Source organism: Melozone crissalis, unplaced genomic scaffold (genome assembly GCF_028551555.1).
Source record: "Melozone crissalis strain CALT ecotype California unplaced genomic scaffold, PUWL_Pcris_2 ptg000023l_1, whole genome shotgun sequence".
Taxonomy (NCBI): domain Eukaryota; kingdom Metazoa; phylum Chordata; class Aves; order Passeriformes; family Passerellidae; genus Melozone; species Melozone crissalis.
In genome coordinates, this window is record NW_026535801.1 from 7,574,062 (window position 1) to 7,600,109 (window position 26,048).

The window sequence follows — 26,048 nt, forward strand, 5'->3', positions numbered from 1 at the left end:
ACAACAGGTGCTGTGCTTTTCCACAGTGTAGGTACTTGTTTATGAACCCTATGTGAGTTTTCTCTGTGAAAGGATCCCATTCATATTTGTGCCCAGGGTGTTTCCACTGGGCATGGAGACTTCAGGGGAGAAGCCAAAATAGGAGATAGAAGCAAAAATAGAAGCAAAGAGGAGATAGAAAAGTCTCCAATAATACAATAAAAGTAACAACACCAGTTCAGGTACAGCTTGTTAAAGAAATGCGTGAATTTTATGGGACTAATCCTCTGTTTGAAAATTATTTGGTTACAGATCCTTGGGTGAATTCACCTGACATGAGTGAAAGCATATAGTTTGTTAACAGTGGAAGAATTGACCCTTAGATTTCTGCATCCCATAATGCTTCTACAGAGGAAGAGAAAATGAGCACTAGATATTTCTATAACACATTTTCTTCTTTTATAGAAAGTTTTGCTTTTTCTTGCAGTGTGTGTCTCTCCTGCCATTAGGGAAGGAAATCCTGGGAAGTGTGAGACTCTCTTAGGTAATTAACTTTCAAATCAATAGCAGAGATCTGAAGGCTAGCACAGGGCGGGTAGGAAATGCAAAATGATTTTTACCTAACAAAGAAGTGTGAATGAATGAATGAACATATGACAATAGGAATAGTCAGACAAGGACAGGGAAAGCATTATGGCCTGATAAAGGCAGAACAATCCATCACAACAATAGTATCTTTAATTCTCCTTAATGCTGTGCTGCAGTGTTTGAATTACAGTTGGATTTTGTTATCTATGCATACACTGAACTAAGGAGTTTAGCTGCCTAGAAGAACAACACTCAGGCCTGTAAAAACCTTCTGACTCACCTAAGCCATGCAAAGAACAGCCTGGGACTCTTACCACAGAGTATACCTGGAATTTCATGGACTTTGGGGCTGGTTATATCTAGAAACATCTCTATGGGATCCCTAGCATTTTTGCAGGAGTTAATTTTTTGGGCAAAGGATGAGTTAGTTCATAAGCAGCTTACAGAAGCTAATAAGTGATTTATACCTGTTTTGAGTGTTAATCAACTATTTTAGATTGTTAGGTAAGTAAAGAGGCTGCCTAAAACTATGGCTTGTAACCACCTAAGCCATTTTATTTTGTCTGTGTTTATTTGCACTTCAGTATCAGTGTGTTGCAGGTATCTTAACACTGAATGATGATTTACAACCAGATAGAAACCATCTGTAAATGTAAGCTTTGTGCAAAGTGAGACGTTTCTTCTCTTATTTCTGCTTTCCTTCTCCTACTGAGAGGGGTCTGCTCGAGGCAGCTGGCAGAGCTGATGGGGAAGAAGCAGTGTTTCTTCTCTGTCTGACACTGAGCTTAGAGCTGAGAGGAGCACTTCATTTTTCTTGTCTCTTCAGTAACTTAATCCTTTGTGGTTTTACTGCTTCTGAAATAATAAAGTCAGTCTGGAGTCAAAGGAAAGCCCTTCTCAATTCTCAGGAAAATACAAGGATGAAGTAACCTTGGTCTTTCCCAAGCTAGTGAGCAAACATTTTCTGCTGGTGACTTTCCCTGGCTGGGAAAGCAGAAGCATTTCCCACAAATAAAACTCTATCCTGGAAATGACAAGGAAGGTGCTCTTTCCCAGAGTCCATAATTCAGATCTGGGAACATCTTAGCCAAGGGCCAAGATAATTAGCTAAGGGAAGACAGCCCAGGAGACAAAACATTGGTTTTCCCTGTGCAATTTGCCACAGCTAAATTAATTCTCATGTTCCAGTGGGAATCTGCCTTTTCTTCACCTAGATTTCATTACAAAACCTGTGAAAATTATGGAAGCCTCCAAACTGGCACTGTGTGTGCAAAACAATGCTACTGTTCAGGAGCAGAAATGTGTTCCAGTGTCCCAGTTGTAATGGGGAGTAGGGGTTTTTTTGGTAGGTTCTTTCCTTCCTTATCTTGCTTGGAAAAGGAAAATGTGCCTTCACTAATGTGGAGAATCAAGTAAATGGGTCAAGGTTATGCCCTGCAGAGAGGTTTTATTTTGGCCAAATTCTTTTAGCCCTTTCTGCTGTATGTTTAGAATATTTTAGACACAAGGAATAACAGAAATTATTTATGCCACAAATTGTTTCATAATTTTTTTCTTTTCAAATCTGTTGCCTCACAGTCTAAAAATCTTAAGAAATATATACAGGAAGATCTGTGAGTAGTGGTGTAATTCCTCCAAGGGCCTTGTCAACCTTAGGGCCAATACATTTATTATCATTTAAGCCTGACATAGAGATCTCATTGTGAGACCTGTTCCTCACATGAGTGCTTGTTATGCTCCTGAGTGTGTATGTTGACTTCCACAGGACTATTTCTGTCTTAATTTTGCAGAGCTGGTCTTCAATGGGTTTCAATCTGTCCTTATTACAGGACAGATTTTCCCTTAGTGGGAAAAACCTGGTGAAATACAGAAGGATGTGAGGGCAGAATCTGGACCAGTTCATACTGAGAGCAAGGAAAGTTATTTTTTCTCTTTAAAACAACCAAGCCATTATAGATATGCTATTTGGAGGGAATTTGCTTTTTAATTCTCAGTATATTTGACCTTCAAAAGGACAAAAAACAATGTAATTCAGAGGTGTGCTGCCTACAAGCTAAGCTCCTGGTAGTGTCTGTACAGCCAAGAAAAGTGAAAACAATGAAACAGACACTTTTGAGTTCCCAGTGAGAAAAAAGGAAACTGGCAGCCTTTTCTTGCTTTATTGTTAAATATCTCTATTTAAATGCAAATCATCATCTGACACTGCCAAACAAAGTCATGTACCAGCAGCAGGCATGCAAGTTAAAAAAAATTTTAAAATGATGTTTTGAAGATGCTGAATTGCTTTTATTTCCAGGAGGAATAGAGGTGGCTGAATAAATTTTTGGCTGCATAGCAAGGCTCAGCTCAGTACATAGGTGCTTCAGATATGAAGATTTGTATTTTAAGTACAACTTTTACAGTGGTGTGGGTAGGCTCTTTAGTTAGAGATCACTTGGAGGGATGCTGAAGCTTCTTCTGTGTTATCCCACAGCAGTATTACAGTGGAAAGCACAGGTGTTTACAGAATGTTTTGTTACAAAACGGGGCAGGAACAGCCAAATTGCTGCCTTAGTGTGCCTAAGAATGTGTATTTACAAGTGACCTGTGCTTTATGGTGGTGGGTGCAGGGTCTCCAACTTCCTCCCTGAGCTCCAGACCTCAAGGAAGGACTGGGATAGAGGAGAGTCTTCCATGAGGAGCCCACATTGTGGGTGGGTTGTGGCTCCTGAGCTGCCCCAGCAGGGATGGAAGGGTTCCCTGAGTGTGCATCCATCCTGCTCCTCCTGCTGATCAGGAGTAGCTGGTTAATAAAACCCCCTCCAGGGGAGCATTTCTATTCAGTTCAGCAAGTCCCAAAATCAGCTAACAACCTGTATCTTATCAAGCCTCATCTGTTAAAATTCTTCCTTTAATTTGCTGTTTACCTCACCATTTAAAACTTTCATTCTTATAAATCAGTGTGGATATATTTGCTTTCTGTGCAGGGTTCCAGTAGTCTCTTAATAATCATAATAATCGTTATTACTGATTAAAGTTGCATTATTCATGCCAGATGGAGCGCCCTCCCTGTCAGCCAGAATGAGTTTGCATTTATGTAGTTATAGTACATTTGTGATCTAAATAAACAGATGGTAGAAGGTGACAGAGAATTATGTGCTGGTGATATCAGCAACAATGTTTCCCAAGTATAATTGCTTTAAATGAACATGAATGCAACAAGGAGCTGGTAGCTTTAACAAGGTAGTTGGCATTCAGTGTGGTAATTACGAGGCAGCATCATCAATAGCACCAGCAATGCCAAGGGAGGAATGCTGGCTTTGAAAAATTAGTGACAGAGAGTCTGACTTCACACAACCATCAGGGTGGGTTTGCTCAGCTCTGGAACATCTCACAGGTGTGAGCACCCTGCTGTAAGAGGAGCAGTGTTTGTCTTTAGGGTGATCCAACCTCAGCTGAGAGACATTTTGCACTTTCTCCAGCGTCCTCTCCCATCAGGGCACGTGGCAAGTATTTGATTTAGTGTAATGGAGCAGTGTTAGCAGCAGCAGCTGTTAATACACGATTGAAAGGATTGAACCTGGATCAGGTTCAAAGGGGAAATTCACTTAACAGAATCTCAGCAGTACTCAGTGATGTATAAAAGTTTAATCAAACACAAGGTTGGCTTCCTGCGATCAAAAGCACAGCGATAAGGACGTGCAGAGTCTTCCACAAGATTTACCTTGGGTGTCTCGCTCATCCCATCAGCTCTGGCATTGTGAAAGGCTGGCCTGCTGCCCCTCAGGCACTGCCACACCTGGGAGTGTGCCTGGACCTTGGCTACATCCAGATGGCAGCCATGGAATGGGGTCTCCCTTCCCTCTCAGCCCAGACTGCTGTGGGACTGTCTGAGCACTCTCTCCTGTGATGCTGAAGTGCAGCCAGAGGAGAACATTCCAGCTCTTCTCCTTGCTTGCCAGTCCCTCTCACATGGGTCAGCATTTTGCCATGACATGGACACATGAACTCAACTCCCTCCTCAGTCCAAGTGAATTTCAGTCACTAATAACTAGGTAGTTTATAAAAACTTAGCATTGTTAATGCTTCTTCTTACAGCCGTATTTTACAATGCAAGCACCTACAGTTCTTTTTCTTCAGGGATTAAACCTGTCAGTGTAGGCACAGTTTGTGGTCATTGGGAGTGGGGCTGGGCCTTACCCTAATGGGCTACAGGTGAATGCTGTTGAAGGGAACGAGCCATGGAGTGCCCAGGGGCACTGACCAACCACCAAAGGGAACAGAGGGCACACAGGTGCAGGGCATCAACAGGAGGGGATAAAAGGCTGGGCTGAAGAACAAGAAGGGCAGATGCTTGCAGCCTGCTGAGGTGCCCTGGTGTTACTGTGTGTGGGCAGTGCCTGAAGCCTTCTGAAGAGGTGAGGGTGGGTTGGAGCTTTCTGAAATTGTGTGGGGATGCTCTGTGTGTTGTGGCTGTCTCAGCTGTGACATATCACCATGAGGAAAGATGATGCAGAGCATCGTATCCCAGGCCTGAAGGAACATGAGGTTCCTTCTGAAGGACAACCAAAGGCAACTAAAGAACCAGCAGCCAGAAAACAGAAGCTCCTGTGAGCTTTGCTGTCAGTGGGGTTCAAGTGGCTGCACAGGGCACATTTCCCTGACCATAATGTTGGGCATGCAGACCATGCACATTTGTGGGGAAGAGAGGGTGGCTTTTAATCGAAGGCATTGAGTGGGATGTCCCATTGTTTGTAGGGACACAGTTTGTGGTGATTGGGAGTGGGGCTGGGCCCAGCCTCGTCCTTAATGGGCTACAGCTGTGCAGGACAGGTGAATGCTGTTGAAGGGAACGAGCCATGGAGTGCCCAGGGCCACTGACCAACCACCCAAGGGAACAGAGGGCACACAGGTGCAGGGCATCAACAGGAGGGGATAAGAGGTTGGGCTGAAGGACAAGAAGGGCAGATGCTTGCAGCCTGCTGCAGTGCCCTGGTGTTATTGTGTGTGGGCAGTGCCTGAAGCCTTCTGAAAAGGTGAGGTGTTACTCTGTGGGTTGAACCTTTCTGAAATTGTGTGGTGATGCGTTGTGCATTGTAGTTGTCTCAACTGTGACAATTGTTCGGATGAAATTGGACAGGAGGTAAGTAGCTGTAAAGTTTTTCCAGCACAGCCATCTCCTCTCCAGTGAAGGAATCAGCAGGTTTTTACATAGGCTGTGGAAAGCAGCAGTGATGGCACTGAGTGATAACATTGTTCCTTAGTCCTCCAGACTTGCTCATACTTCTTTTTGTTTTAAAATTTCTGAGTCATTATGCATAATGAAAAGGTATTTAGAGTATAAAGCATTTAGGTAAGTACCTGAATTTCCTATAAGTTTGACACCAGGCCTGGTTATTTGGTTGGGCTTTTATAGGCACTGTTTCACCCTTGCTAAAGTATAAAAACCTTCCAAATACAAGGTGGGCTCTTGTCTTTTGTGCTTGCTGGATGTTAAAGGACTGAAAGGAAGGCATATTTCCAATCTCTCTCTTTCTGTCTGTCCTGCAGGTGGTCGTTGCCACAAGTCCTGCACAGGAAGGTGCTGGGGACCCACAGAGAATCACTGCCAGACCTGTAAGTGTGTAAGAGTGAGAAACAAAGGACTGGAAAACAATGTAGCAGAGATCCTATTTGTTTTTTCTTCCAGTTGTGAAGGGATGCTATAAATTCTGGGTTCTGTGTAACTCCAAAATGTACAAGGGTTTTTTTTCCCCCATATAGTTTTATCAATAGATTGTTTGCTTTTTTTCCTTACCCATATGAATGATATGTTTCTTTCCTCCCCTGGACTTTCTAAAACTCCTTATGCTAACTTGAATTTCCTTTTCACTACTTGGTGGAAACACAGAGCATGGCTCTTGAGAATATTGATGGTTATTGATGGCAGATTTGGAGCTCTTTAATGACTACCTGACAGTGCAATTTTCCTGATGCCAAAATACTCTGTTAATTTCAATGGTAGCCTGGGAATATTAGTTATCTTGCAGAACTGTTTTCTTTATAATAACTTCAGAATATATTTGTATTGTACTGAAAGAGAGAATAGTAGGTTTTTTGTGAAGGAAGTAGTAAGTGAAGGGTCACTCATGCTGTTTTCTGTCCTTGTGAATTTAGAGAGCATGAAAATGAGTTTCTTCTTCCTTCCTAAAGGAGCTTTAAGCTCCTTCATGTAGGCACAAAAGAGCCAGAAGTACAGTGCCAATATTAGCAGATGATAATAATAAAAGAGAAGAAAATCGAGGGTTGTTTTTTCTACAAGATTTTTTCTTCTTCCTGCTTAAAAGAGGGTGAAAACCAGTTGCCTTTACTGGAATCAGTCTTCCTGGGAAATGAAGTGGTTGGAGCTCTGCCACAGAACACTTCCTCAGCTTATGATTGTTTCCTTGGCTGAGTGGTAAATGGGAAGGAAGGCCTGTGACAAATCACTCCCAGGTGAACACCCCAAGTAAGCTCTGAGCTGAGGAGAGTCAGCCCAGTGTCATCTGGGACTTGATAGGAACAGTGCAGAGATGCTGCTTTTTGGTAGGTTTTTTGGGGTTCTTTTTGGTTTTTGCTCTTGGTTGGTTTTTTGACTACTTGGAGTGAGAGCTAGGATGGAGTTAGAACTGGCATACAGCTTGAGGTGAATGTCTGATGAGCCTGAGCAGGAAATCCGAGCTGCCCTGGTGCCCCAAGGGACAGAGCCACCTGCAGAGGCTCTGCCACCTTGCCAGGAGCTGCTTTCCCTTTAGGAGCATCAGCTGATTCTGCTGGAGAAGCTGCTCACAGTTACAGCTGTGTTCTTGTATCACTGCTTCATATTCATCTGCAGGCATGGTTAAAATCCCCTCAGGACACACTGTAGGACTAAGGGACAGTGATGCAGAGCAGATTCTTCTTTGTCTGAATTGAGCTGGGACATCTCCTTCCTCTGCTGGCAGTCTTTGTGATGGCTCTGAGGAAGTCAGTGCTCCTTACCAGGAAAAGGAGTAGATATTGGGTTGTGTGCTTGAGTAGATAATGGAAAGGGACTTAAACCCTAGCTGACCAATTATTTCATATCATTATTCGAATTAATGTGCTTTTTTTTCTCTGTCCTAATGAGAAGCTTGTTTGTCTGTTAAAACTAGTAGCTTTGTAAGAAACTGCATAACCCATCCAAATGGGTAGATTTATTCAGGCCTTCTGTGGTTATCTTATCCAAGAATAGTTTAAAGTAGGTCTTAGCAGTGATGTTCTGTAAGGAGCCCATGATGGTGGTTCAGGCTGTCTCTCCAGCCTCATGGCAAATCCAGCTGTGTGCCTGCAGAGGTCCATGTGGCAGGATCAGCTCCTATGGTCTCAGCCTTCACAAAGCACTGCTCTCAGATGAGGGAACTGATTTGGTGGATTAATGAGGAATTACCAGGGAGGGAAGAGCTTATCTGCAGGGCTGGGAAGGCAGGAGCTCAGCAGGGCTGCACAGAAGGCTGGCTCCAGGAGTGACAGCTCTCAGTGGCTGCCCTTGCAAATCCGAACAGTGGGTACAGGCTTAGGCACAACCATGGGGTTAAAATTATAAACTAGGACAAGTCATATCCCATCCAAGTGTCAGGGAAATAGACAGATCACAGTCTTCTACCTGAGTAGCTATTCCTTATCCTCTCACCTTCAAGCCCACTCTGATGGTCAGGGACAGGAATTAGTTTTACATCCCAGAGTTCTTCTCTGCCTCCACGGCCTCGCTGCACCTTGGACAAGCAGCAGGATTGAAGGAACAGGCTGGTAAAGGGTGTTTCTACATTGGATTTTTGCACAATGTGTTTCCTGCAAACTGAGTGAAGCAAAGAGGGAGAATTTGAGTAGGGACTCAAAACATGCAGGTGGGATTATGCTTTTGCTGCCTTCATGTATGATTTTAAAAGACATGCCTGGCTCTTGGGCTCACAAATGTTGTTAGATACAAGCTGTGTTGTGCACATTGTGTCTACCTTAACCCTGTCACCTTGGGGGTGCACATCTTTCCAACACATCTAGGAAAATGCTCCAGCAGTGCTACATCCAGTGCCAAACCATTTTGATCCTAGAAACAACTCAGAGCTTCATTTTGATAATTTCTTTTTTTTTTATTGAGGATTGAAGCAAAATATTTTAATGAGCCCCCCTCCCAAGATAAGATTTAAATTATTTTCCTGGGAAAGGATAAAAAATGAAAGATCTTAATCCATGTCTTTCATTCCAAATTACATATGGAAAAAACCCAAATCCCTTTGTTTTTTTCATGAATATCATCTACCTAGCTGCTTATGTTGCCTTCCAGCAATGTCTTTGTTGCTAACTGTCTGAAACACCACCTGCATCTAACTCTGTTCAAATGTCTTTCTAAATGTGACAAGAAAATTCATGTATTTAAGAAGACAATTAATAGAAAATTTAAGCCAAGCTTTTCTGTTAGGAGATAGAGAAGATAAAATTCCAGGATACTGTTATACACAGTTAGCTATCCTTTTTACTTTTATAATTAAAATATTAGTAGATGCTAATAAGAAGGATTTGAAATTGAGATCATGTAACTTGTTTCAGTGTCAAAAAAAGCTAATGTGAAAATACTTTTTAGAAGACTTTATTTTTCAAATTGTATTGGGCACACACTGAATAGAATGTAAACCACTTTAAAAAAATAATAACAAATGCCTTTGGAAGTTACTAATTAAATTTGAAAATCTATGGTTAGGTTGTTAAATTTTTTTCTGTTCATGTCTGTTGAGATTTTCATGCAGAAATTAAAACTTTTACAATCCAATATATTATTAAAGTGACAGATTATGCACTTTTCCCCAGAGGATTGTAACTGAAAAGACAACAATCTAAATTAGCATATAGACCCAACTAAGGGAATGCAAAAAAACAAATATAACCTATAAATCAAACCTGAAACACAAAACATTCAGCAAATGTCTAGTGCACCTTGACTCTGTGTGAGTACAGGAGTGTGGTCAGGGCACAGCTGTATTTATACTGTCCTTGAGCAGCTGGTGTTGCTGAGAAGGTGCCAAATTAGAGCAGCCAAAGGCAAGCAGGATCCTGGAGGGGCACACAGAAAGAGCTGAACCAGCAGCTGGGATCAATCAGGGAAACCCACACTTCTGCTTGGAGCCAGCATCTTTAATTAAAACCCTTGTACTGCTCTAATAACTTTGCATGTTGGGAACACTTTCATTGATTTCAGTTACTTCCCATTTGTGCCTTCATGGATTGATATTGTCTTGACACAATTAAAGATGAGGAGAAAATATAAAAGAGACTGATAATTTGCACATGTACATGAGGTGGTCATTTCATCACAGTTTGTTGCTATGAAATACTGGTGAAGTTGACAGTCTCACCCAGAAATCCATCTCAATGCACAGCACATTTTTCAGGACTTTGGTGTTTGTCCTTTGGCCCTGGCCCTGACTGTGACAGTTCTGTGTAGTTGAACCTTCCAAATTCTTGGGATCACACACAGGATCTGTAGGAATCCAGGCAAGTAGTTGTGCTGACCCTCAAAAGGTCTGCTTTGAAGGTTGGGGTCTCAGCTGGGATTAGTGAGGCTCTCCTAACTATTGTGTTAGGTGAAGATAGGAGTACCAGCCACCTGAAATGCCACATAGTTTGACATTTTGGCCAATATTTATAATTCAGATAGGTCTTGAGTTACAGCTATAAAATCAGTTTGTTGGATTTGGGGGAAAAAAAGCTTATTATCTTTTTAAACCAGTGCAGCTAGGTGTATTTTCTGTGTATTTCCCTGAGAATGATTGCAGGAAGCTGAACTGGTGAGTGGTGTTTATTGCCATCTGAGCAATCAGATTGTTTCAGACCTTCAGAAAATACACAGAATTGCCTTGTGTTTGTTTTGGCTTGGGGAAAGACCTTAAGTCCTTAAGATCCTGAGCCTGCTAAGCTCATTAATGTCTTGTGTGTGGTGCCACTGAAGACCCCAGACAGGTTCTCCACAGACCTGGGCCTTCAGTAGCAGCTGTAATGCAAGTGTGGCATCCAGGAGATAGATGTGGTATCTTCTGGCCTCTTCCTAGAACAACACACTGGCATTTCTGTTGGCATTGTTTGTTTTCCCTGAAAAATAAACAACTGGGGAAGAACAGCAACAAACCTTTGCTGTAATCATTCATTTTGCTTCAGGAAAACCCACAGTGTTCCCTATCCTGAGCAGCGTGGTAGAGACCCTCCTTGAGCAGATGTCTAACCAGAAGCAAAATATGCTTTTTGAAGGCATCCAGTTCAAATATTGTGCTGAAGAGAGTAAAGAGAGGGCTGTGTTCCCCCAGATCAGCCCTGGTGTGAATGGCCCATCCCAAGATCAACCCCAAAACCTTGGTGTTATCAGCACCATGCTCCAGCCAACTGAGCTGTTCCTTCACAAGGAACCAGTGGCTCCATGGACAGGACACCCAACAGCAGCTGGTTCTGGGGTAAATAAATCAGAGGTGAATTTGGCGGCTCCCACTGATTACCCACACAGAGAGGCTTCACACCAAAGCTTCCTGGAGTTTAAGCAAAATGTCCAATAGCTGTGGGGCACAGCAAGGAATGCATTTATCAGTGGGCTCCATGCATGGCCTTGAGGCACAGGCACAAGGCAGAATTGGCTGTGGCCATGTCAAAACACAAAGTGCCGTGGTGAAGGTGTAGCAGAGCCTTTGGGTGGTGGCCCTTGGCTCCAGGAGCAGCTGCTCCCCTGGGCAGTGGCACAGGTGACCACAGAGGGTTTGGGTTTTGGGGTGAACTGAAAGGCCTCTGTGCCCTCCAGTGGGAATTGGGGCCCTCCCTCAGGTCAGGGTAAGGCTGGGCTTTGCCTCTCTGCGAGACACACAGTGCCCAGTCCAGGGCAAATCCTGAGCTGGTGGAAAACAAGGCACACTCGCAGATTAGGGAAGAAATTGGTTCATTTTCATGAGCCAAGACTGTCACACAGTGTGCTGGTGGCACACAGCCACAGGTGCCATTGTTTCACATCTGTCTTAATGTTTATCAATACTGTCACTTAAATAAACAAATCTTTTTAATGTGCTTCTCTGGCAGTGTTGACAGTAAGTGCCTTCACAGAATTTCCCAAATTCCTCAAATTAGATTGCAAAACCACAAAAGCCTTTTCTTTCTCTCTGGGGGTTTTCCCCTGGTATCAGCAAGATGAAAATGCTCTAAAAGTGCATTGTTTTATTCTGTAGATTACAAACAATCACTTCTCTTTAGTTATTTACATTTTTATGTCCTAAATAAATACTGTATGTAGCAAGAACTTTCAGCATTACCTTAAGTATTTCTGGCAAGTAGTGAAGGGATTTCGGATCAGAATGTACTTATAAAGGTGTTATTTATACATTAAAATAGCAGAATCAAGCAGAAAGTTGTATGAAATTTTTTTTTCTCTTGCTTTCTGAAAAGTGTTTTTCATTGAGAAGTAATTAAATGCTTTTTAAAAAATAGGTGTTGAAGGTTAATTGCAGAAGTGTATCATCCCAGCTTTTATCAAAAGACAGCTGACAGCCCAGTAGGCAGTGGTGACTGGTTTAGTTTGGATAATATTAATTTCTTTTTCCATAAAGTAAAGGTTACAGCTGAGTGAGGGAGGGGAGGTGGATGGGCCACTGGGTGACCATTCTTTGCACAAGGTTAAGCCCCCAGTGGTGTGGAACAATCCAGCTGGTAGATCTCCTTGCTCCATTCTGTGAATGAAGACGGGATTGTGTTAGTTAGAAATAGCAAGTGGTGTTTCCAAACCTGCTCCAAGGCTGCAGTCTGTTCTGTTCCCATTTGCCAAAGGGATTGCCACCAAGGGCAGCCTTTGGCTGTGACATTGGTAGTCTCACTCTGAATTTTACTCATTTACTCTCTGTTGCTCTTCTTGATGGGAAAACTCTGGGCTCTTCTGGTGGGCTCTTCTGTTATTTCGGGGGGGCATGGGAGAGGGTGTCATATCCTGTTAAAAAAAACTAATCATTTGAAAGTAACATTCCCCATGAATTTCCAAGGGTAAGAGGGCACACTAAAAATTCCTTCTCCACAGTCCTTGAGCAACATGTGTGCTCCTAAAGGAGGGGATTGTAAAGGCATTCTGGATACAGGTGTCCTGAAGATGTTCTGGATACAGATGTGCAGATGTTCTAGAATACAAGCGTCCTGTAGATATTCTGTGTCAAGGGAAATATATGTTGGAAAGATTGATAAAGTTCTGGAATGGTCTGCCCAAGGGGGTGGTGGAGTCACCATCCCTGGATGTGTTTAAGAGAAGACTGGATGTGGCACTTGGTGCCATGGTTTAGTTGAGATGTTGGAGCTGGGTTGGACTTGATGACCTTTAAGGTCTCCTCAAACCCAGTTATTCTGTGAGTTCTGGAATACTAGTGTACTGTAGGTGTTCTGGATGCAGGTGTCCTGCAGATGTTCTGGATCCAAGAGCCTGCAGGCGTTCTGGGTGCAGGTGTCCTGCAGATGTTCTGGGTCCAGGTGTCCTGCAGATGTTCGGGATCCAAGCGTCCTGCAGGCATTCTGGATGCAGATGTCTGCTGATGTTATGGGTCCAAGTTTTGTGCAGACATTCTGGACATAGGTATCCTGCAGATGTTCTTGATCCAGGTGTCCTGCAGATGTTCTGGGTCCAAGTGCCTGCGGGCGTTCCGGATCCGAGCACCAGCACCCCTGAGGCGTTTCCCTCCCTTCCTGGGTGTTTTTGTCAGGGAGCAGTCAGAAAGGCCCTGTGTGTGACCCTGTCCCTTTTCGTGCCCCACAGTGACCAAGACCGTGTGTGCAGAGCAGTGTGACGGGCGCTGCTACGGGCCCTACGTCAGCGACTGCTGCCACCGCGAGTGCGCCGGCGGCTGCTACGGACCCAAGGACACCGACTGCTTTGTAAGTGCCATCTGCCTTCTTCTTCTTACTCTTCTTTCTTGTTCTTCCTGCCAGTCACTCTGCAGAGTCTTAATGCTTTAATCCATGAAATTCACAGTTTCACCCTTCGAATGTACTGCATGCACACTCGCAGATTCAGGATGCAAATTTTAGCTTTTAGGATTTTTCATATTCTATTAACATCATTTATCTACTTAATATTGCTCATTAACAGATCTATGAGATTTGTAAATACAGATTGGGAACTGTTAATATGCTTATCTCTGTGATTTTTATCTTTTTCTTTTCCAAAATTAGCTTTTAGAGGTGACGGCAGATTTTTAAAAGTATTTGCCATTATATTTGAACATGGTTTTTATTAATGCTCTGTGTGCTTTTCATATCAAAGGCAAGAATACTATTTAGATTCTCTGTGCAAGGTGTTCCTTGTTTCTGCCAGATTTAATTTAAATTCGGGTTTTTTTACTGGACATGCTTCTTTGTGGAGATGGAAGGAAAGTGGTTCCCAAAACGCTCTCCCTCAAATGCATATTACTATATGTGTGCTTCAGATGGAAAGAAGAAATGGCTTTTTCTTTAAAGAAATATAATCTGAATATCCAGGCCTTTAGAAAATCTGTCTTGTTTCTAATCCATTATTTCTAAGTGTTTTAGCAGCCTTAGAACCCAAAACTGATCTCAAAAAATGTGTAGCTCCTCACACTGGTTTGATGAGACAAGTTTTACTAATGGTTTCAGGGGAAGCAAACCTAGGTCTAAAAGTAGACTCAGAATCTGCACAGACAGGTGAGTTTTCAAAGCTACCCATGTGCTCAGAGACAAATACCTGTGAAGCTGACTGCCAGGTGGGGTTGGGAGGAAGGTATGGAAAATTGCATATGTTTTGAAACTGTGGGCAAGTGATTGATAATGAACTGGCAAAAATAAATCTTATTCTGGCTGGCCCTAACTGCTTGACAGTGATAGGTTTAGTGTTTCAAAACCACACTCTAAATGCTGTTCTTTGGCTGCTGATGAAATGTTGTGGTGGCCTGACAACCGCCAAGAGAATTTACCAAAGCTGTTCCCTGTGGCTTTTCACAAGTAGATGCTCAGCACATATGGGATGGGTGATCCAACAGTGCCGGGAAGTTCTCTGTTGGCTTTGAACTAGAGAGACAGGAAAATACCAGTCTTGCTTGTGTCATGTACAATATAAATAGGTAAAGGGAAGAGGAAAAATGCAGTCATTGGGTCCAAATGAGTATTGAGGAACATCCTCAGAGCTGATGTGTTGATGCTTTCAAAAGTTAAGGACTGTTACTAGTAAATACAACTTTACAAAAGGAAAGCCTTGTAAAATAATGGCTCAGGCCTGTTATTTTGCTAAGTAGAAAAGGACTGTGGGAGAGAGACTCAGCTGAATTAGAAGTAGAAAAACAATTTATTTAACCGTCATGTGTTCACATCATGGTGTGTGGTGGTTGGCTGGATTATGTTATGATTTGAAGCTATGTAGCTGATAAAGGCCTAACTGCTTAAAAAGGCCTGGTTTTTGCATTAAGGAGCTCTCCTTTGCACCTGCCTTGGGTCTCTGCATCACTCTGGACCCTCACCCTCCAAGTTCAAGTTATTGGCAGCACAAGTTGTGTACTGCTGCAGCCTGAAAGTTAGACTGTCTGAATTGTGGCAGCTGTAGAAATACACATGCTAAAATCAACTGGTTTGTTTTTTCTGGTACAGCACAGAGGCATCCAGGGTTTATTCTCATTCCCTTCTGGCCCCAGAGCAATGTAAAAGAAATTCAGCAGGGGTCTGGCAATTTTCAGGCCTAGTCATTACTTGCTTAGACACAGTGGGTGAAGAGTGTAACCCTTTAGGCTGTAGACAACTGTGCTTAGCTTTCAGCTGAGACACATAACTTTGTTTTTTCCCTGTGTATTTCCTGTGCTTTTATTCACAAATTAGCAGCATTTAGCACAAAGTGCTAGAAATTTGCATATATTATCAAAGCAACTACAAATGTATATAAAACATTTCAGTCATAAATTAAAAGTTTCCAGATCTTCTAGATAAATTTTTCCTGAAAATTGCCATGTCTCCAAGGAGTATTGGTGTGCTTTATGCATTTGCTAAACTGTTATCAGAGAATTGTCATGTACATGATGGAGTACCTTTGAAGTCAACATGTAAGAAATGGGTTGAGGAAACAAACTAAATTAGTATTTATTAATAAGCAAAAGTAGAGCTTATGAAGCATTACAAATCCTTTAGAGCATTATGGCATCTTGCAGCAGCATCCTGTTCTAAATATGGTTTTAATATCTGTAGATAAAATTCATCCATCCTCCTCCATCTGCTGCCATGCACTCATTTGCATATTTAGTTCTAAAAGCAAGACAGTAATCATCATCTGACATAAATGCAAGCAAACATGCTAAAGCAAAGTTTTACTGGTGTTTTTATCTCAGATTCAAACTGGGCCTAGAACTTGAAATGCACAGGAGAGCCTGGCTGATTGCCTGGTGGAACCAGAAAAGTGACATAACCCAATTCCTTGGCTGGACTTGCCATCCAGTTCTGATTAAAGTGTTTGTCTTTGTGAGGGTTAAAAAAAAATCTGTTTCCATGACAAAACTGGCAGGTGTTATATTAGGCATTGTAAATGACCAGGCAAGGCAGGATCAGCAGTTTTGCTTAGCACTTGCTCCATGCAGGACAGTGCTTTAATCACAAATCTCCCTGCTCATTCCTTTCAGCAGCAGATTTTGTCCTTGGATACATTATTAGCCTCCCCTTTCTGAAATCTTCTGCCATGGCAGGTCCCAGGGTCCTGCTGGTCCTTATCCAAATGGAGATAAGGACTGCTAGTAAAATCAGCACAAGGGAGGAATCTTTTTCTCTTTTCTCTCAGTCCCAGCCCAGGAGGCAAGGGGACAGGACATGTACATTATTGTTATACTTGTTGACTCTTTAAAGACACAGAACCATCTATATTTTGACAAAGAAAAATGGAAAAAAAACAGAAGGATTAACTCTTAGACTAACACTTCTAAAGCAGCCTGGATTACAGGTTAGTGAGGAGGCAATGCCCAGTAACAGTGGCTGCTTAAACTGCTAGAGGGATCCAAGCCAGGCTGCAGCTTTCATATTCATACCAATTTTTCATTCAGGATATGCTCTGTGAAAATTACTCCAACAGTTTTCTTATAATCTGTAGTTAAATCTGTAGACATGATGTGTGCTGATAAGGAATGTCAAAATTGGTGGGGCTTTCTATTCCTAATTACCAACCTTGCATGGTCAATTGTTTTCCCTGCATCCCATTACTTTTGTTATCCACACACTCTCCTCTTCATTTGTCAGGGCCCTGTCCTCTGTCAGCTGTGTGTGGCAGAGCCTGAATGCTAAGTGGGACAAAGTCCTATTTTCCTCTCTCAGCGTGTGAAGCAACTGACCTTGTTAAACTTGCCACTTAGGGAAATGGCCCCCTCCTGTGCTGGCTTAAAAGAAGTTCTTATCCCTCTTGCCTCCTAATTGGGAATTACAGTTTTCAGCTGGATGATGTACTCACACTGTAAGAAATATAAAGGGTTGGACCTCTGAAAAAGTCATTAGCATTTGCTTAGAGGATGATAAATAGCTGCTCGCTCTTGGCAGTTTTAGAATGTCCTATCAAGTTGAGAATTGGTTGATTGTGAGTGGTTATGAAACAAATTACAGCGTTGTTTTGGTTTTGTAGGAAGTGTTGTAACAGGCAACTGTTGCTAATTAAAGGGGCTCAACCAAACTCCCTAATTAAAAAAGTCACATATTTGCCAAGATCCTAGCAAAAAATCCAAGTCGCCAAAATGATACAGTTTTGGATTCTAAGTATGCTAAAACTCTTAGAAATAATGGATTAGAAGCAAGACAGATTTTCTAAAGGCCTGGACATTCCTCACTGTCACAGCAAGTCTGAACAAACAAAGCCATCTTTTATACCAAAAAACCACCAAAACCCTAAAGCACTTATATGATTTAATTCCTTTTTTTTTTCTCCCTTGTTTTGCAGGCCTGTATGAATTTCAATGACAGTGGTGCTTGTGTCACCCAGTGCCCCCAGACCTTTGTGTACAACCCCACCACCTTCCAGCTGGAGCACAATCACAATGCCAAGTACACCTACGGGGCTTTCTGCGTCAAGAAGTGCCCACGTGAGTGCTCTGTAACCTGCCCTCTGCTCTGCCTTCTCTCAGGGGGAGCTGCACTTGCATTTCAGGAGGCTTAAAAACAGGGAGACAATGAGAGCTGAGTGCAGAGCACCATCTCTGCAATCACTCCACACGTGCTTGTAGCCTGTAATAACGCAGGTGATAGCTAAATACATCATCTTTAGCTGTGATGCTAACAGTTCCCAAGGATCCTGGAGTGATTTTTGTAAAGAAAGGTGGTTTCTCTTTTCCTGGTCAACTGCTAGTTCCATTCATGCTTTAGATCAGTATTTGCAAATTCCAAAATAGTGTAAATAAGTAGTTAAAATAGTGGGATTGTAAAGGGTATGAATTTTTTTTTCAGTCCACCACCAGCACCTGGTACCAAATGGTTCCATGATATTGATGCCCCTAACTTGGACTAATGATGGTTTGACAGAAAGTTACCCTGAGCAGTTCTGTCCCAATGAAGAATAAACTTGTCATACTGACAGGAATGCAGTCTTAAAACTCCAGAGTTAAATTAGAGGGGAAGAGAGAGTTCAAAAAAAGAAGAATCTCATGCATGTAAAACCCACATGCTTCTGAGATACCAGCCAGATGATGACAAGGAACAGAAAAAATTATAGGGCCATCACTTACACAGTCTTTGGATCTGCTGGTTTAATTGGAAAGAGTAATAGAGAAGATAGTATTCTTGCTCTCCCTTTCATTCCATAAAGGTTTACAGTTGTGCATTAATTATTCTGTCCATAAGTTATGTGTAAGAAGGATGGGTGATCTATATTAAATGTAGCCATAATTCAACCCAGCCCAAATTCCCAATTTTGAATCTCTGTGGAGGACTGACAGCAGCCAGGGGCTGTGACTACCAGGGTCTGGTTCTGCCTCCAATAGTGGTGGGTTTGCTGAAGCAAGATTGGTTTGTTAAGAACCGCATATCATGCACTATAAGGGTTATAATTCTTTGCCCAAATACTTCATTGAACATTTACTTTTTTTTCTTTTTCCTTTCTTATCGGCGTTAATCATTTAGTGAAATAGGATCAGTCTATTTTCCCTTTGGCTTTTGTTTTACAGGGAAAAAATTGAAACACTTGTCATTGTCCTGTCGACTGTTTTATCCTAGATGTCTATTGTGTGCATTAAAAAGACAGGACAGACAATCTTGCTTTATTTCTCACCAATTACTGTAACTTTTTTCCCCCCTACAAATAACAATAAATCTAAATGGGAGGACAAAGAGGGACGACGACGCCTGACAAAAATGAATTTTTATAAGTCTCTGATAACGTGCCTCTTTTGCCTATACACTTCTGAAAACACAGAACTTCAAATGTTAATGTCACTGGGAAAGTACTGAGGTAACAATAGTTCCAAAACACACCCAGCTTTTATTCACTTGCTGCCAACATCTCCTTTTCCTTTCCAGACAACTTTGTGGTAGATTCCAGCTCCTGTGTCCGGGCATGTCCAAGCTCCAAGATGGAGGTTGAAGAAAATGGCATTAAGATGTGCAAGCCCTGCACTGACATTTGCCCTAAAGGTAGGCAGTGGTTCAGTATAAATTTACTTGGAAGTAGTCTACACAGAGTGTTATTTTGGCATGACTTGCCCTTCATGTGTGTTGTAGAATATGAATAGCTTTTGAATACCCACAAAAGTTTGAGCTATGTAGATTGTGTGTCAATAAAATAGACATAAAATAGAGTGAAAATTTATTAAGTTGTAATGGCAGTATAACCAAACCAATTGTTTTTTATTAGACACAAATGAAGGGGTTTTCTCTGTTGGTTTTAGAGAAATCTGCAAGAATTCTTCATTGTGTTATTTTAATGACAAGTATTTCCTGGAAGTGTTTTAGCGTTGTCCTTTTGTCATTCCAAAGGGGGCCATAAAAAAACCCCTGACTTCAATGTCTGGGATGTCTCAATTTGTCAATACAGCATTAGGTTTCCATTTCCTTGCTCTATCTCTGCTTTCCCAGAACCTTTTACCCCCTTTCTCAGTGTCTCAAACACAGATCAGTGATGGTTCTGTTGAAATCTGTAGGTTACTTTGCTGCTCTAGACTCCAGACTTTCTGCTCCCTGCTTGGAGCTCTATGCAGCAAAGCACCAGAGGTTTTCCTAAATGGCCCTATGCCACTTTTCAGTCCTAATGGAAGCCACATCTGGCTTAATTGTGGTAAATAATTTTTGTTGTTGAATAGATAGTTTTATACATGAAAACACAGGTATGGAGTTTCCTAATTTCTCAGGAAGAAAGCTATCACATGTTTGTATAAGCTTCTGGTGCTAGCTGCCATTAGAGAAGACCAGTGAGGAAGAGATAATACATCATTATATGGTTGAAGTCACGAGGGATTTGTTCCTGGGTGCATCCTGTGTCCCAGAAATGCAGTAAATTACACAGACAGGCTGCACAGAGAAGTTTCCTCACTGGTTTCCAGTTTCTCCATGTACCAGTAACTTGCTGATTGAGCTGATAAATAACAAGTTATTTATACAACATTTAAAGAGCCTTTTGAAATGGATGGTGAAGTTCACAAATCCACCAGAGAAGGGGACCTCTGTGATGCCTTGTGAAGGCTGACCTAGAACAGAGACTAGACAGAGTTAAAGAATAAAGCAGGGATTTATTAGGAGGCCTCAATGGATGCACCTTGGGCAGCACAAGAGCCCAGCCAGGGCTACACCCAAGATGGACCAAAATGGTCACAAAATGGGCACTGGTCATGGGGGTCTCTCACTTTTATAAGTTCTGGTCCATTTGCAGATTGGAGTTAATTGTCCGGTTACAGCTTTAGCTTGTGAAATCCCATCCTTCTTGTTTTTCTCTCTTCAGCCCACATTGTTTTTGCTCTTGGGCCTGAGATTTGGATCATTTGTCCTTGGTCCCCAGCTAGAGAATGAGTTATTTTATCTCCCCACTCTGTGAAGAGAGCTTCCCAGCCCCTCAAGTGTCAGAACTATACACTAAAGCAGCAGAGAATCTGAAAAATATAAAAGCTAAAACCCGAGGCTGCATTTCCCCCAGCAATGTTAGGCCCCTCAGTTTCTGCAGTGCCCAGAAAATGCACCAAGAAATGGCAAGGCTGGGCTGAGTGGGATTTTTTGTGCTGGGATTTGTGTGGCTGATACCTTTAGATCCCTTGTGAAATACTTTAACCTGTGTGCCAGGGTGCTGTTTGGTTTAAATTGAGATGTGCTTCTTTGGGAATATGGGTCAGGGATGCTGTTTGAGCCCCTCTCTGCTGAATGAGATGAAGAGTGGTGTCTGTAAGGCCAACATGTTCTGATTCAGTAATTGTTTTCCCCAGTTCTTAACACAAGATCTTTGTTTTGGCAGCATGTGATGGCATTGGGACAGGGAGTTTGGTGTCAGCTCAGACAGTGGATTCCAGCAACATTGACAAGTTTGTAAACTGCACCAAGATCAATGGCAACCTTATCTTCCTTGTCACTGGGATTCATGGGTAAGTGACAAAATGCTAAGATGTTATGTCATGGTGCCAGCTGAAACCAATTGCATCCTCCCCTTAATTATGGCTGCAGGCTTCTTTTATGCAATAGCAGATCCAGGATAAATGAGTTTTCTGCTTTCCATTGTGAAAAAAAGCATTGCCTTGATTCTTAAGATTCAACCTCTGGGAAAAGAAAGGATGGATTAATTGTTTGCACTAAAAAGAGAAAAGACAACTGTGATTCTCTGGTTACTTTATGAAATCCTCAATGCTGGCTTACTATAAAGGCTGATCAGAGAACAGAAGGGAGAAAAGGAAGTTAGCTTCCATGATTTTGTTGAAATTTTGTATGAAAATAATATGCAGAGAGGCAGCCTCTCTTAGCATAACTTGTCATAGTCAGTACACACACATGCACAAAAGCTGCCCTCTTGTCAAAGAGTTTTGAAGAATCTATCCAAGTTTCAGAATTCACTGGTGTATAAATCCAGTATTTTGGTTTAAATTTTGCTCATAGTAATAGAACCAGAAAAACCTCAAAGTATCACATGGCTCTGCTCTGGCCAAATGACCCACTGAGAGGCTGGATGGAAATCTCACAGGACAGGAAAAAAATCAAGTAAATACACGGCAAGCAGCTAGAGCCCATGAGCAATTTTGCGTGGATTAATCCAGTGCATTACATGAAATTTAATTTCAAATATAAGAACTGCTTTTGCAGGAAAAATTATATTAGCTCATTTAAAAATCTGTCTTAATTAAAAGAACCAAACCCAACCTTGAATAAAATTTTACTAGTCTGAAAAAATCTAAATTTGGACTATAAGCAGAAAGTTAAAATATTCTGTTCTGTTTTACAGAGGAGTAGGACATTTAATGTTGAAAGTGTGTAGCACTTTGTGTCTCATTCTTGATGAAAAAAACTCACTTCAGCAAGCCTAAAGTATGAGGGCATTGAGTTCTGCAACCCTAAATTTTTCTACAGCATGGATTAGATTAGTAGAGGTTAAAAGAAGAGAAGATTTGAGAATAAATGAAAAAAATCTAGATTTCTGGAACAGCTTTTTTATTTAAAGTTTCAATGACATTTTACAAACCAGCAATATGAAAGGGAAATTTAAAAAATGACACTGACTACACAAGTAGTTTGTTGTTTCTCTATACTGTTCATTTATAAAACAATTTTACTTATTTCCTCTCCAACTTTTGTCACAAATTCATTTATTCACAGTGAACTGCAAATTTTAGAGTATGAATTTTTAGTGGTTTAGATTGTAGGGACGTAAAATCTGGTTCTCTGTGGAATTGAAAGACTTTAGGTCATGGCAGAGAATAATTTCAATGAAAAATGCAGAATATATTTTTGTTGTTGTTGTTTCCATTGGAAATTGTGCTGTTGCAATTGATCCTGTCCTATATTTTGATCCTGTGGTTCTGTAGCCTAGTTCTTTCCTGAGCACATGAACTTCAATTCTTTGTGAATTTGTTATAATTTATGTAAACATATATATGTAATTATGAATGTTTTCTGCACATCTATTTAACGTCATTAAGATATACACTATTCTACAGTTTTATATGTTGATAGAACAGCAGACATTTGGCTGTTTAAGGGGTTTAGTTGTATATCTGCATCTCTAAAGCTATTTTATCTTCAGAATTTAGAGGTGAAATTCAGCTGCCTCATGTTTATTGCAGGCAAGGGTTTTTCCTTTTTTGATGGTAATGCAATTTGAAAGCCAAGTGCTGTGTTTCTGTAAGGTAGTAAAAACTTGTTATTTAGTTTTGTGAGAGCCCCACATTGCTAAAATGTGTCTGATGCCTCTGTGGCCCACTGGGCTTTTTTGTTAACTTTCTAGAACTCCTTTTGTTGCTGCTCAGGGTGGTTAGAGGTGACCCCACCAGTGTGTCACCTCACACATTTGTGACTCCTGTCCCCAGAGACAGCCAGGTGGATCCACCTGCACATTTCTGTTCCAAGAATCACATATCCTGGAAAGCAGAAGGAGAAGAGGAGGAAATGTGTGCTCCATATTTATTGGGGATGTTTCCTCCTCTCAGAAAACACACAAAAATACCATAACATACCAGTGCAGAAGAATTTTGGGATTTTTTAAGCTTCTAGACAACTTTTAAATTGGGGAGGAAAGCAAAATGATGACACTCTCAAAATCAAGGTCATCTTCATCTTTTTACAGTATGGCATATCTAAGTTCAAAATTTTAATTTTTGGAGGTTATTTCATTTCTTACTGAAACTTGCTTGGCAAGGATCCATACTTTTAGAGATTCCTTGTTCCACACCTTCTAAAAAGTGTGCTCTTTAAATGCCATGTGTCAGGAACTGCTGGCATGCTCTTAACTTAATTTTGCTTATAGCTTGTCCCTCCTTTTAGGAGCAGCTTTGTTAGCCCTGGTACACATTCCTGGAAAAAAACACTGAAAATTCATCTTTCCTTTAGGAAGGTCACTCAGGGTTGTTTATAATTCCTTAATTTTCCATAGCATAAATATTTGCTAAAACATGAATGGATTAAATTCTATGTTTTCCTTCAAGATGATGTGGGAGAAGTTAGACACAGATCTGCAGGAACAACAGGCTGAAGAAGCTTGGTACTTCTCATAAATGCAAAGTGTTGAGCACCTATAATGCTGTTTCCTGCATGGTGTGGCTGTGAGAACCTGATCTTTTCTTATTTAGAGTGTCACACTGTGTGATTTTAATCTTTCAGAGACCCCTATCACACGATCGCTGCCATCAATCCAGAGAAATTAAATATCTTCCAAACAGTGAGAGAGATAACAGGTAACACACTTCTGATCTCCTATAATCTGCATTAATTAATGAACTCATTCTCACTTTGCATTTATAGTTGTCATGTGTTGGGTTTTCTGAAGAGCACAAGGTACTTGTTTTCATTAAGCTCACCATGCTGTCATTTTAATGAAAATTTAATACAGAAAACTTCAGTATCAGTTGATTTTCACAAGTGTGCTGTCCTTTGAAAACAACATGCCCTTTATGGCAGATGCTAAGTGGCCAAAGGATCTTGGTCCCATGTTAGCAAAGTAGAACAAGTGTTGCAAGGGAGGGAAATGTGAGGAAAATGGTGCTGAAATGTGGGAAACCATTTTCTTCACCTGAAAGCATTTGAAAGTTCTAGTGTGCTTTTACAGCTCCTTCCCTTGGTCTAACAGAGGATGCTGCTGCAAGTTAACTTTTGTAATTTAAGATGTGTAAGGTGGTGGTGGTGTGTCCCATTTTCTGTGACTTTTCAGTGGGGTCACAGAACTGGGTACTCAGTACTTTGTGTTCTTGTTTCACCATGAGGAGGACACAGCGGGAGATACTACAGCTCTGAGTTCTCATTTGATTTCTGATTATATAGAGGTAGGGAAATGCAAAAAACCTGTTCTATTTCATGCACAAAAAACCCCACCAAAATACCTTTGGGCAGCACAGCTTGATAGTAGCTGTGAGGAGCTCAGCATGCTTTACCTCTCAAAAGTTGTGAATTTCAGCAAACCTGGGATTAAAAATGAAAGTAAACTCTTAATCTGTTCCTAATTAATATCAAAGATAATCTGGCACCTGGGTGAATATTATTTGCCATTCCTAAACACAATAATTGACAGTCTTAGCCATGCTGCTGAAGTGGAATTACCCCTGTTCTTAACTCTGCCTCAGCACTGGGCTGAAATGCAGTACAAGAAGTCATGGGGAGCTGCCCTCTCTGGAGATCTGTGCAGCACAACACATCCTGAGGAATTTCCAAGTCCTCACCTTGGAAATTAGGACAAGTTCTCTTTTTTTGGAGGAGATGGTGGTGAGCAGCCTGAAACTCTCCTTATTTATTTCTTTTCCTCAAGCTGGCACTGTCTTTCCTTTCTGGGCTAAGCCTGTCCTAACTCTCACATGGCTGAAATAATTTGTGTTCACATGTTTGCTTTTTCCTCCTTCAGGGTATTTGAACATCCAGTCTTGGCCTGAGAATATGACAGACTTCAGGGTGTTTTCTAACTTGGTTACCATTGGTGGGAGAGCTCTCTATAGGTAAGGTACTTCTCTGTAGGTGGAATAATTTTTATTAGCTTTCTGTGGTTCTTTATTCAGTAGCAGAGAATGCAACATCCTTTGGGAAGGACATGGTAATTTGATATTTTTTTTTTCCTCTGTGACCAAGGTGTTCATTATCAGTATCTTTGCTAATCAGTTGTTTATAATGGATAATACCTTCTAAACATAATTATTTCAAAAACCAGTCTTGGTTCATGGCTATAGCTATTATCTCATTGACTGGAACTTAGATTTATGGTTTAAAATACCTTGTGAAGAAACATAGTTTAAAAGGAATGAATAGTAGAACTTAGCCTCATTATTAGGAATTAATATGGTTGTGATTAGGCATGCAGGCTCATATAAAGTGGTTTTAAGAAGAGGTAAAAGGTGGAAGAATATTGAAATCACTGAGGCACCTTGCAGGTGTGGTGTTCATGAGCTCTGTAGTGCCATTTTTACCAGAGATGTTTCTGTGTGGAAACATGGATGGAGAAATTGGTTTGAAGAGAAGAAATGCTGGGGGAAGCACAAGGAGGTACCTGAGTAATTTATACAGCAACCCCTGGATCCCCACTTTGGAGAAGGAGTAAATCAGACATGGAATTCTGCTGGCATCTTAAACAGCAACCTGAGCAGAATATGAACAGCAGTGAAACCTTGAGGTTGAATTACAGCCCTGCATTCTGTTCCAAGGCAGCAATTTTTATTTGGAACAGCTGGAAAACAATTATCATCATTAAAATACAATAACTTAAAGGATGCCCAGAAACTGGATATTGTCTTCACTAATCTTCAGTCATAAAATATGTGCAGTCATTTTCATGTTGTGCAGACAATCATTTACTGTTCCTTTGATGAAGAAAGGCGATAACCACATCTTACAACCAAAGAAAA

The 26,048-nt window shown here is 41.3% G+C and overlaps 1 protein-coding gene across 1 annotated transcript in view; it reads left to right on the forward strand.

The window, feature by feature from the left end:
- Positions 1–26,048, forward strand: part of ERBB4 (erb-b2 receptor tyrosine kinase 4) — a 465,169-nt gene that overhangs the window by 287,660 nt on the left and 151,461 nt on the right. The window contains exons 5-11 of the mRNA XM_054278524.1: positions 6,097–6,162; positions 13,340–13,458; positions 17,492–17,633; positions 19,063–19,176; positions 20,981–21,107; positions 23,827–23,900; positions 25,058–25,148. Of these exons, the coding sequence (XP_054134499.1) occupies positions 6,097–6,162; positions 13,340–13,458; positions 17,492–17,633; positions 19,063–19,176; positions 20,981–21,107; positions 23,827–23,900; positions 25,058–25,148 (733 nt within the window). The remainder of the gene's footprint in view (positions 1–6,096; positions 6,163–13,339; positions 13,459–17,491; positions 17,634–19,062; positions 19,177–20,980; positions 21,108–23,826; positions 23,901–25,057; positions 25,149–26,048) is intronic.